This window comes from Engystomops pustulosus, chromosome 7 (assembly GCF_040894005.1).
Source record: "Engystomops pustulosus chromosome 7, aEngPut4.maternal, whole genome shotgun sequence".
Lineage (NCBI taxonomy): Eukaryota > Metazoa > Chordata > Amphibia > Anura > Leptodactylidae > Engystomops > Engystomops pustulosus.
The window spans coordinates 179,909,647-179,924,052 of NC_092417.1; the positions used below are offsets into that span (position 1 = coordinate 179,909,647).

Consider the following 14,406-nt stretch of genomic DNA (forward strand, 5'->3'; position numbering starts at 1 on the left):
GGGGGGGGGGGGGGGGGTCACACCTGGGTCTTCAGAGGGGGGGGGGGGGTCACACCTGGGTCTTCAGAGGGGGGGGGGGGGTCACACCGGGGTCTTCAGAGGGGGGGGGGGTCACACCGGGGTCTTAGGGAACCCGTATAAAGAGACCAGTACCAGTACATTACAGTCAGGGACTCGCTACAGATTTTGCACTGTGGCCCAGCAGTTATGTCTCAGGAGGTCATGATTTGGGTCTTAATGAAGAGGTTCTGATGGTACTAACCTCCCTCCATGACCTCTGGTGCCTTATATTAGTCGGTGGTCCCCCTTGGTCTTCCTTCCTGCTCTTCTGCTGCCATCACTGACCGCTAACAGTTTGTAACCGACCAACCAACCGTGCGCCTGCATCTCCAGGAGGCCAGTGGATCAGCACTGGTCAGGCGGACACCAGCATGAGCCCAACGGACCACCGGGGACCACCAAAGACCCCAATGAGGAAGAGCATGTGGACCAATGAACCCAGTACCAGCGGCACCACTTAACTCCAAGATCCCCCAATCGATACCACGAGATAATATATCTGCCCCCTATCTGTGTGAGGGTCAGCAAAAATTGTGTCCCCCCCCCCCATTGCTTGTCTAAGTGTCTTCGCTGGTCAAATGGGGTCTCCTAAAAATCTGCTCATCTCAGGGTGTCCTGCTATAAGATCCCCAGCATTGAGCAGCAAGAATTACACTGAACTAGAGCGCCCCCCACAGGGGATACAAGGCATTGCATGCAGTTATAGCCTGAGTCCTCCTGAGACACAGGGGGCGCTCTGTGCTGTCATTCTCTGATAATACTAGAGCATCCCAGATCTTTTATATAAGACTTGTCACCTTAGAAATAATCCTATTATTGCCTAAATATGAGAATAGTTTATATGAATGAGCTGATATAATTCACATTCATTGTCCTCATCAATGGGAGAAATGCAAACAATGTCACGGAGCGAAGGCGAGGATAATACCTGGCGTCACCCAGGACTACATAAACATCTGCAGCACAAAGCGGCTGATCACAGGGAACAATAGACTGTCATGTAGTGTAAGGATCAGCATGAAGCACTTAAAGGGGACCTCCACCGCCTTCACCTTTAATAGGTGTCGCTTAAAGGATTCACACGCAGTTGGGATTTTTCCTCTGGCCATCACCTTTCCAGAGCAATCAGTGCCTATAATTTTGGCAGCCAACATGCTGATTAGGAAGTCTATTGTCAAGTGGGTGGAGCTAAGAAGTCTGCTCTAGCCAAGGATCGCCCATTGAATACTAGAGCGCTAGGAGGCCAAAAGACAATGTTTTGGACTACATCCAGTGAGTAGGGTTCAGGGACAGTCCAAGCAAATTCGGGCATGTCCTAACCCGGGGGGAGAGGTGACACAAAGTGGGTGGGGTCACTCGGGTGAGGGGCGTGACTACATGTAATGGGGGATACTCATCCAGCTGCTTTCAATGCTTTGTACAAGAAGGATATATAGAACTGTTCCTCAGGGGTTGGGTCTATGCAAATGAACCCAAAATGGGAGGTTCTTTGGGCTACTCTGAACAGGCTCCGGTGTCTCACTGGTTTGAATAGTAGCCGTGCACTATAGCCCACATGATTAGTATAGCAGCTGCCCTGGGGCCAAGCAGTCATGGGGCCCGACTCTACTCTCATTGCACAGGGGCTGCAGTATGACTCTCTCTGGATATGAGTCACAGCTCTAAGACGTGACATGGCGGTACGAGGTGAGGCATGGCGGTCTCGTGTGCCGTGTATTTTTAGTGCTGCATTCCTCCCTGACACAACCCTCATGTCTCCGCTCCTGCAGCAGACATCCCGAACATTTCCGCTAATGTGAGCGCTCACTGTATTTGTGTCCTTTATCTGTCTGGCAGGATGATGGACGGGCCATCTCACTGCATCATGTATGCTGCAGCCAGTGCTGAGAATCCCACACCTTGCTCCATAATGTATATAGTGCTGAGAATCCCACACCTTGCTCCATAATGTATATATTGCTAAACATCCCACACCTTGCTTAATAGTGTATATAGTGCTGAGAATCCCACACATTGCTTCATAATGTATATAGTGCTGAGAATCCCACACCTGGCTCCATAATGTATATAGTGCTGAGAATCCCACACCATGCTCCATAATGTATATAGTGCTGGGAATCCCACACCTTGCTTCATAATGTATATAGTGCTGAGAATCCCACACATTGCTTCATAATGTATATAGTGCTGAGAATCCCACACATTGCTTCATAATGTATATAGTGCTGAGAATCCCACACATTGCTTCATAATGTATATAGTGCTGAGAATCCCACACCATGCTCCATAATGTATATAGTGCTGGGAATCCCACACATTGCTCCATAATGTATATAGTGCTGAGAATCCCACACCATGCTCCATAATGTATATAGTGCTGAGAATCCCACACATTGCTCCATAATGTATATAGTGCTGAGAATCCCACACCTGGCTCCATAATGTATATAGTGCTGAGAATCCCACACCTGGCTCCATAATGTATATATTGCTAAACATGCCACACCTTGCTTAATAGTGTATATAGTGCTGCGAATACCACACATTGCTTCATAATGTATATAGTGCTGAGAATCCCACACATTGCTCCATAATGTATATAGTGCTGAGAATCCCACACCTTGCTCCATAATGTATATAGTGCTGAGAATCCCACACCTTGCTCCATAATGTATATATTGCTAAACATCCCACACCTTGCTTAATAGTGTATATAGTGCTGCGAATACCACACATTGCTCCATAATGTATATAGTGCTGAGAATCCCACACCTTGCTTCATAATGTACATAGTGCTGAGAATCCCACACCTTGCTCCATAATGTATATAGTGCTGGGAATCCCACACCTTGCTTCATAATGTGTATAGTACTGACAATCCCACACCACGCTTCATAATGTATATAGTGCTGAGAATCCCACACCGCACTTCATAATGTATATAGTGCTGAGTATCCCACAGCTTGCTTCTTAATGTATATAGTCCTGACAATCCCACACCACGCTTCATAATGTATATAGTGCTGAGAATCCCACAGCTTGCTTCATAATGAATATATTGTTGAAAATCCCCCACCTGGCTTCATAATGTATATACTCCTGACAATCCCACACCTGGCTTCATAATGTATATAGTGCTGAGAATCCCACACCTTGTTCCATAATGTATATAGTGCTGGGAATCCCACACCTTGCTCCATAATGTATATAGTACTGAGAATCCCACACCTTGCTCCATAATGTATATAGTACTGAGAATCCCACACCTGGCTTCATAATGTATATAGTACTGAGAATCCCCCACCTTGCTCCATAATGTATATAGTACTGAGAATCCCATGCCTTGCTCCATAATGTATATAGGACTGAGAATCCCACACCTGGCTCCATAATGTATATAGTGCTTAGAATCCCACACCTTGCTTCATAATGTATATATTGCTAAACATCCCACACCTTGCTTAATAGTGTATATAGTGCTGTGAATACCACACATTGCTTCATAATGTATATAGTGCTGAGAATCCCACACATTGCCCCATAATGTATATAGTGCTGAGAATCCCACACCTTGCTTCATAATGTATATAGTGCTGAGAATCCCACACCTTGCTCCATAAAGTATATAGTGCTGGGAATCCCACACCTTGCTTCATAATGTATATAGTACTGACAATCCCACACACCGCACTTCATAGTATATATAGTGCTGAGAATCCCACACCTTGCTTCATAATGTATATAGTGCTGAGTATCCCACACCACGCTTCATAATGTATATAGTCCTGACAATCCCACACCACGCTTCATAATGTATATAGTGCTGAGAATCCCACAGCTTGCTTCATAATGAATATATTGTTGAAAATCCCACACCTGGCTTCATAATGTATATACTCCTGACAATCCCACACCTGGCTTCATAATGTATATAGTGCTGAGAATCCCACACCTTGCTTCATAATGTATATAGTGCTGAGAATCCCACACCTGGCTCCATAATGTATATAGTACTGAGAATCCCACACCTGGCTTCATAATGTATATAGTACTGACAATCCCACAAACCGCACTTCATAGTATATATAGTACTGAGAATCCCACACCTTGCTCCATAATGTATATAGTACTGAGAATCCCACACCTTGCTCCATAATGTATATAGGACTGAGAATCCTCCACCTGGCTTCATAATGTATATAGTGCTGAGAATCCCACACCTGGCTTCATAATGTATATAGTGCTGAGAATTCAACACCTTGCTCCATAATGTATATAGTGCTGAGAATCCCACACCTTGCTCCATAATGTATATAGTACTGAGAATCCCATACCTTGCTCCATAATTTATATAGGACTGAGAATCCCACACCTGGCTCCATAATGTATATCGTACAGAGAATCCCACACCTGGCTTCATAATGTATATAGTACTGAGAATCCCCCACCTGGCTTCATAATGTATATAGTGCTGAGAATCCCACACCTGGCTTCATAATGTATATAGTGCTGGGAATCCCACACCGTGCTCCATAATGTAAATAGTGCTGGGAATCCCACACCTTGCTTCATAATGTATATAGTGCTGAGAATCCCACACCTTGCTTAATAATGTATATAGTGCTGGGAATCCCACACCTTGCTCCATAATGTAGATAGTGCTGGGAATCCCACACCTTGCTCCATAATGTATATAGTGCTGAGGATCCCACACCTTGCTCCATAATGTATATAGTGCTGAGAATCCCACACCGCGCTTCATAATGTATATAATGAACATCCGCCTGAAAAGTGTACGTCCCCGGTGTGATATGTATAGTATGTATATGTGATATGTATATATGTATGTCATCTTCTGACCCTAGTGCCCATTCGTTGTCCCACTTGGGACGTGAAATAAGCACATGTGATCTCTGCAGCCAATCACTGGCCTCAATGATAATGCCTACAGGGACGGCACAATGAGACCAGTGATTACCTGCACCAATGCTACTATCATCACAACAATACAACATTGAAATTTTCATCAAATCTTGAGGGGTGTGGTTTAGATGCCTTTTGTTAATACACGCCCCCATTTGTTAGAAGACACGCCCCTTTTGGATTTTTTGAAATTGTGAATATTTTTCTCAAGGGGCATGAAGAATAAAACTAGCCCCTGCCCCTGTTCTCCGCCCCAGGGGTTTGTAGCACATGAATGATTGGCTCTGATGTCACAAATTATCCCTGAGAGATTTCTTGTAATATTAGGAAAAAAAAACTTTAATTAAAAAGTAAACTGGTAAAAGAATTTGCCCCGGAGAAAAAAATTCCACCTAAAATTGTAAATTAAGAAAAAAAATCTGAATAAAGATAAATATTAATTGAAAAAAAAGCTGCTCCCTAAAGTCTATGGCGCCACATTTAACACATTTATGTCCCAAATTTACTAAAAAATTCCAAAAAATGTTCTGTACTCTACTCGCTGCAACATTAAACCCCTCCCCTGGGCGGAGCACCATGACTCTGCCCTCGGGCTCCACCGCCATCTCTTACTATGGAAACAGGAAAACATGACGGAGCTGCGCGTCTCCGGGTTTGCAGTTCCTCCAGGTGGCGCCGTCCCCCCCCCCCCCCACACACCTGAAATACTCAGACTCTGATTTGTTGATTGGACCTTGTGTGTGGGTGGGAGTGCAGGCCCTGGTAAGAGCATAGCCCCTGGTGGCTGGGCCGGTACTGGTCAGAGCACGGGTTTGGATCAGTACAGGGAGATGTACACTCACCGGCCACTTTATTAGGTACACCCTGCTAGTAACGGGTTGGACCCCCTTTTGCCTTCAGAACTGCCTCAATTCTTCGTGGCATAGATACAACAAGGTGCTGGAAGCTCCTCAGAGATTTTGCTCCATATTGACATGATGGCATCACACAGTTGCCGCAGATTTGTCGGCTGCACATCCATGATGCGAATCTCCCGTTCCACCACATCCCAAAGATGCTCTATTGGATTGAGATCTGGTGACTGTGGAGGCCATTTGTGTCCAGTGACCTCATTGTCATGTTCAAGAAACCAGTGTGAGATGCTTCCAGCTTTATGACCTGGCGCATTATCCTGCTGAAAGTAGCCATCAGATGTTACAGGGTACATTGTGCTCATAAAGGGATGGACATGGGCAGCAACAATACTCAGGTAGGCTGTGGCGTTACCAAGGGGCCCAAAGACACCATGACACCACCACCACCAGCCTGACCCGCTGATACAAGGCAGGATGGATCCATGACACCACCACCACCAGCCTGACCCGCTGATACAAGGCAGGATGGATCCATGACACCACCACCACCAGCCTGACCCGCTGATACAAGGCAGGATGGATCCATGACACCACCACCACCAGCCTGACCCGCTGATACAAGGCAGGATGGATCCATGACACCACCACCACCAGCCTGACCCGCTAATACAAGGCAGGATGGATCCATGACACCACCACCACCAGCCTGAGCCGCTGATACAAGGCAGGATGGATCCATGACACCACCACCACCAGCCTGAGCCGCTGATACAAGGCAGGATGGATCCATGACACCACCACCACCAGCCTGACCCGCTGATACAAGGCAGGATGGATCCATGACACCACCACCACCAGCCTGACCCGCTGATACAAGGCAGGATGGATCCATGACACCACCACCACCAGCCTGAGCCGCTGATACAAGGCAGGATGGATCCATGACACCAGCACCACCAGCCTGACCCGCTGATACAAGGCAGGATGGATCCATGACACCAGCACCACCAGCCTGACCCGCTGATACAAGGCAGGATGGATGCATGACACCACCACCACCAGCCTGACCCGCTGATACAAGGCAGGATGGATCCATGACACCACCACCACCAGCCTGACCCGCTGATACAAGGCAGGATGGATCCATGACACCACCACCACCAGCCTGAGCCGCTGATACAAGGCAGGATGGATCCATGACACCAGCACCACCAGCCTGACCCGCTGATACAAGGCAGGATGGATCCATGACACCACCACCACCAGCCTGACCCGCTGATACAAGGCAGGATGGATCCATGACACCACCACCACCAGCCTGAGCCGCTGATACAAGGCAGGATGGATCCATGACACCACCACCACCAGCCTGACCCGCTGATACAAGGCAGGATGGATCCATGACACCACCACCACCAGCCTGACCCGCTGATACAAGACAGGATGGATCCATGACACCAGCACCACCAGCCTGAGCCGCTGATACAAGGCAGGATGGATCCATGACACCACCACCACCAGCCTGACCCGCTGATACAAGGCAGGATGGATCCATGACACCACCACCACCAGCCTGAGCCGCTGATACAAGGCAGGATGGATCCATGACACCACCACCACCAGCCTGACCCGCTGATACAAGGCAGGATGGATCCATGACACCAGCACCACCAGCCTGAGCCGCTGATACAAGGCAGGATGGATCCATGACACCACCACCACCAGCCTGAGCCGCTGATACAAGGCAGGATGGATCCATGACACCACCACCACCAGCCTGACCCGCTGATACAAGGCAGGATGGATCCATGACACCACCACCACCAGCCTGAGCCGCTGATACAAGGCAGGATGGATCCATGACACCAGCACCACCAGCCTGACCCGCTGATACAAGGCAGGATGGATCCATGACACCAGCACCACCAGCCTGAGCCGCTGATACAAGGCAGGATGGATCCATGACACCACCACCACCAGCCTGACCCGCTGATACAAGGCAGGATGGATCCATGACACCACCACCACCAGCCTGACCCGCTGATACAAGGCAGGATGAATCCATGACACCACCACCAGCCTGAGCCGCTGATACAAGGCAGGATGGATCCATGACACCACCACCACCAGCCTGAGCCGCTGATACAAGGCAGGATGGATCCATGACACCACCACCACCAGCCTGACCCGCTGATACAAGGCAGGATGGATCCATGACACCACCACCACCAGCCTGACCCGCTGATACAAGGCAGGATGGATCCATGACACCACCACCACCAGCCTGACCCGCTGATACAAGGCAGGATGGATCCATGACACCACCACCACCAGCCTGAGCCGCTGATACAAGGCAGGATGGATCCATGACACCACCACCACCAGCCTGAGCCGCTGATACAAGGCAGGATGGATCCATGACACCACCACCACCAGCCTGACCCGCTGATACAAGGCAGGATGGATCCATGACACCAGCACCACCAGCCTGACCCGCTGATACAAGGCAGGATGGATCCATGACACCACCACCACCAGCCTGAGCCGCTGATACAAGGCAGGATGGATCCATGACACCACCACCACCAGCCTGAGCCGCTGATACAAGGCAGGATGGATCCATGACACCACCACCACCAGCCTGACCCGCTGATACAAGGCAGGATGGATCCATGACACCAGCAGCACCAGCCTGACCCGCTGATACAAGGCAGGATGGATCCATGACACCAGCACCACCAGCCTGACCCGCTGATACAAGGCAGGATGGATCCATGACACCACCACCACCAGCCTGACCCGCTGATACAAGGCAGGATGGATCCATGACACCACCACCACCAGCCTGACCCGCTGATACAAGGCAGGAGGGATCCATGACACCACCACCACCAGCCTGACCCGCTGATACAAGGCAGGATGGATCCATGACACCACCACCACCAGCCTGAGCCGCTGATACAAGGCAGGATGGATCCATGACACCACCACCACCAGCCTGACCCGCTGATACAAGGCAGGATGGATCCATGACACCACCACCACCAGCCTGACCCGCTGATACAAGGCAGGATGGATCCATGACACCACCACCACCAGCCTGACCCGCTGATACAAGGCAGGATGGATCCATGACACCAGCACCACCAGCCTGACCCGCTGATACAAGGCAGGATGGATCCATGACACCACCACCACCAGCCTGACCCGCTGATACAAGGCAGGATGGATCCATGACACCACCACCACCAGCCTGACCCGCTGATACAAGGCAGGATGGATCCATGACACCACCACCACCAGCCTGAGCCGCTGATACAAGGCAGGATGGATCCATGACACCAGCACCACCAGCCTGACCCGCTGATACAAGGCAGGATGGATCCATGACACCAGCACCACCAGCCTGAGCCGCTGATACAAGGCAGGATGGATCCATGACACCACCACCACCAGCCTGACCCGCTGATACAAGGCAGGATGGATCCATGACACCACCACCAGCCTGACCCGCTGATACAAGGCAGGATGCATCCATGACACCACCACCACCAGCCTGACCCGCTGATACAAGGCAGGATGGATCCATGACACCACCACCACCAGCCTGAGCCGCTGATACAAGGCAGGATGGATCCATGACACCAGCACCAGCCTGACCCGCTGATACAAGGCAGGATGGATCCATGACACCACCACCACCAGCCTGAGCCGCTGATACAAGGCAGGATGGATCCATGACACCAGCACCACCAGCCTGACCCGCTGATACAAGGCAGGATGGATCCATGACACCACCACCACCAGCCTGACCCGCTGATACAAGGCAGGATGAATCCATGACACCACCACCAGCCTGAGCCGCTGATACAAGGCAGGATGGATCCATGACACCACCACCACCAGCCTGAGCCGCTGATACAAGGCAGGATGGATCCATGACACCACCACCACCAGCCTGACCCGCTGATACAAGGCAGGATGGATCCATGACACCACCACCACCAGCCTGACCCGCTGATACAAGGCAGGATGGATCCATGACACCACCACCACCAGCCTGACCCGCTGATACAAGGCAGGATGGATCCATGACACCACCACCACCAGCCTGAGCCGCTGATACAAGGCAGGATGGATCCATGACACCACCACCACCAGCCTGAGCCGCTGATACAAGGCAGGATGGATCCATGACACCACCACCACCAGCCTGACCCGCTGATACAAGGCAGGATGGATCCATGACACCAGCACCACCAGCCTGACCCGCTGATACAAGGCAGGATGGATCCATGACACCACCACCACCAGCCTGAGCCGCTGATACAAGGCAGGATGGATCCATGACACCACCACCACCAGCCTGAGCCGCTGATACAAGGCAGGATGGATCCATGACACCACCACCACCAGCCTGACCCGCTGATACAAGGCAGGATGGATCCATGACACCAGCAGCACCAGCCTGACCCGCTGATACAAGGCAGGATGGATCCATGACACCAGCACCACCAGCCTGACCCGCTGATACAAGGCAGGATGGATCCATGACACCACCACCACCAGCCTGACCCGCTGATACAAGGCAGGATGGATCCATGACACCACCACCACCAGCCTGACCCGCTGATACAAGGCAGGAGGGATCCATGACACCACCACCACCAGCCTGACCCGCTGATACAAGGCAGGATGGATCCATGACACCACCACCACCAGCCTGAGCCGCTGATACAAGGCAGGATGGATCCATGACACCACCACCACCAGCCTGAGCCGCTGATACAAGGCAGGATGGATCCATGACACCACCACCACCAGCCTGACCCGCTGATACAAGGCAGGATGGATCCATGACACCACCACCACCAGCCTGACCCGCTGATACAAGGCAGGATGGATCCATGACACCACCACCACCAGCCTGAGCCGCTGATACAAGGCAGGATGGATCCATGGCACCACCACCACCAGCCTGACCCGCTGATACAAGGCAGGATGGATCCATGACACCACCACCACCAGCCTGACCCGCTGATACAAGGCAGGATGGATCCATGACACCACCACCACCAGCCTGACCCGCTGATACAAGGCAGGATGGATCCATGACACCACCACCACCAGCCTGAGCCGCTGATACAAGGCAGGATGGATCCATGACACCACCACCACCAGCCTGAGCCGCTGATACAAGGCAGGATGGATCCATGACACCACCACCACCAGCCTGACCCGCTGATACAAGGCAGGATGGATCCATGACACCACCACCACCGGCCTGACCCGCTGATACAAGGCAGGATGGATCCATGACACCACCACCACCAGCCTGACCCGCTGATACAAGGCAGGATGGATCCATGACACCACCACCACCAGCCTGACCCGCTGATACAAGGCAGGATGGATCCATGACACCAGCACCACCAGCCTGACCCGCTGATACAAGGCAGGATGGATCCATGACACCAGCACCACCAGCCTGAGCCGCTGATACAAGGCAGGATGGATCCATGACACCACCACCACCAGCCTGACCCGCTGATACAAGGCAGGATGGATCCATGACACCACCACCACCAGCCTGACCCGCTGATACAAGGCAGGATGGATCCATGACACCACCACCACCAGCCTGAGCCGCTGATACAAGGCAGGATGGATCCATGACACCACCACCACCAGCCTGAGCCACTGATACAAGGCAGGATGGATCCATGACACCACCACCACCAGCCTGAGCCGCTGATACAAGGCAGGATGGATCCATGACACCACCACCACCAGCCTGACCCGCTGATACAAGGCAGGATGGATGCATGACACCACCACCACCAGCCTGAGCCGCTGATACAAGGCAGGATGGATCCATGACACCACCACCACCAGCCTGACCCGCTGATACAAGGCAGGATGGATCCATGACACCAGCACCACCAGCCTGACCCGCTGATACAAGGCAGGATGGATCCATGACACCACCACCACCAGCCTGAGCCGCTGATACAAGGCAGGATGGATCCATGACACCACCACCACCAGCCTGAGCCGCTGATACAAGGCAGGATGGATCCATGACACCACCACCACCAGCCTGACCCGCTGATACAAGGCAGGATGGATCCATGACACCAGCACCACCAGCCTGACCCGCTGATACAAAGCAGGATGGATGCATGACACCACCACCACCAGCCTGACCCGCTGATACAAGGCAGGATGGATCCATGACACCACCACCACCAGCCTGACCCGCTGATACAAGGCAGGATGGATCCATGACACCACCACCACCAGCCTGACCCGCTGATACAAGGCAGGATGGATCCATGACACCACCACCACCAGCCTGACCCGCTGATACAAGGCAGGATGGATCCATGGCACCACCACCACCAGCCTGAGCCGCTGATACAAGGCAGGATGGATCCATGGCACCACCACCACCAGCCTGAGCCGCTGATACAAGGCAGGATGGATCCATGACACCACCACCACCAGCCTGACCCGCTGATACAAGGCAGGATGGATCCATGACACCACCACCAGCCTGACCCGCTGATACAAGGCAGGATGGATCCATGACACCACCACCACCAGCCTGACCCGCTGATACAAGGCAGGATGGATCCATGACACCAGCACCAGCCTGACCCGCTGATACAAGGCAGGATGGATCCATGACACCACCACCACCAGCCTGAGCCGCTGATACAAGGCAGGATGGATCCATGACACCACCACCACCAGCCTGACCCGCTGATACAAGGCAGGATGGATCCATGACACCAGCACCACCAGCCTGACCCGCTGATACAAGGCAGGATGGATCCATGACACCACCACCACCAGCCTGAGCCGCTGATACAAGGCAGGATGGATCCATGACACCACCACCACCAGCCTGACCCGCTGATACAAGGCAGGATGGATCCATGACACCACCACCACCAGCCTGAGCCGCTGATACAAGGCAGGATGGATCCATGACACCACCACCACCAGCCTGAGCCGCTGATACAAGGCAGGATGGATCCATGACACCACCACCACCAGCCTGAGCCGCTGATACAAGGCAGGTTGGATCCATGACACCAGCACCACCAGCCTGACCCGCTGATACAAGGCAGGATGGATCCATGACACCACCAGCCTGACCCGCTGATACAAGGCAGGATGGATCCATGACACCACCACCACCAGCCTGAGCCGCTGATACAAGGCAGGATGGATCCATGACACCACCACCACCAGCCTGACCCGCTGATACAAGGCAGGATGGATCCATGACACCACCACCACCAGCCTGACCCGCTGATACAAGGCAGGATGGATCCATGACACCACCACCACCAGCCTGACCCGCTGATACAAGGCAGGATGGATCCATGACACCACCACCTCCAGCCTGACCCGCTGATACAAGGCAGGATGGATCCATGACACCACCACCAGCCTGACCCGCTGATACAAGGCAGGATGGATCCATGACACCACCACCACCAGCCTGACCCGCTGATACAAGGCAGGATGCATCCATGACACCAGCACCACCAGCCTGACCCGCTGATACAAGGCAGGATGGATCCATGACACCCCCACCACCAGCCTGACCCGCTGATACAAGGCAGGATGGATCCATGACACCACCACCACCAGCCTGACCCGCTGATACAAGGCAGGATGCATCCATGACACCAGCACCACCAGCCTGACCCGCTGATACAAGGCAGGATGCATCCATGACACCACCACCACCAGCCTGACCCGCTGATACAAGGCAGGATGGATCCATGACACCAGCACCACCAGCCTGACCCGCTGATACAAGGCAGGATGGATCCATGACACCACCACCACCAGCCTGACCCGCTGATACAAGGCAGGATGGATCCATGACACCACCACCACCAGCCTGAGCCGCTGATACAAGGCAGGATGGATCCATGACACCACCAGCACCAGCCTGACCCGCTGATACAAGGCAGGATGGATCCATGACACCACCAGTACCAGCCTGACCCGCTGATACAAGGCAGGATGGATCCATGACACCACCACCACCAGCCTGAGCCGCTGATACAAGGCAGGATGGATCCATGACACCACCACCACCAGCCTGACCCGCTGATACAAGGCAGGATGGATCCATGACACCAGCACCACCAGCCTGACCCGCTGATACAAGGCAGGATGGATCCATGACACCACCACCACCAGCCTGACCCGCTGATACAAGGCAGGATGGATCCATGACACCACCACCAGCCTGACCCGCTGATACAAGGCAGGATGGATCCATGACACCACCACCACCAGCCTGAGCCGCTGATACAAGGCAGGATGGATCCATGACACCACCACCAGCCTGACCCGCTGATACAAGGCAGGATGGATCCATGACACCAGCACCACCAGCCTGACCCGCTGATACAAGGCAGGATGGATCCATGACACCACCACCACCAGCCTGACCCGCTGATACAAGGCAGGATGGATCCATGACACCACCACCAGCCTGACCCGCTGATACAAGGCAGGATGCATCCATGACACCACCACC

General features: G+C 52.8%; 1 protein-coding gene across 4 annotated transcripts in view; it reads right to left on the reverse strand.

The window, feature by feature from the left end:
- ANO1 (anoctamin 1) overlaps positions 1-14,406 on the reverse strand; it is a 142,165-nt gene that overhangs the window by 65,363 nt on the left and 62,396 nt on the right. The window contains exon 1 of one of the 4 annotated variants that reach the window (XM_072119124.1): positions 263-386. The exons of the other annotated variants lie outside the window; for them this stretch is intronic. Within the exon in view, the coding sequence (XP_071975225.1) occupies positions 263-272 (10 nt within the window). The 5' untranslated portion in view covers positions 273-386. Of the gene's footprint in view, positions 1-262; positions 387-14,406 lie in introns of those variants that run through there. 4 annotated transcript variants of the gene reach the window in all.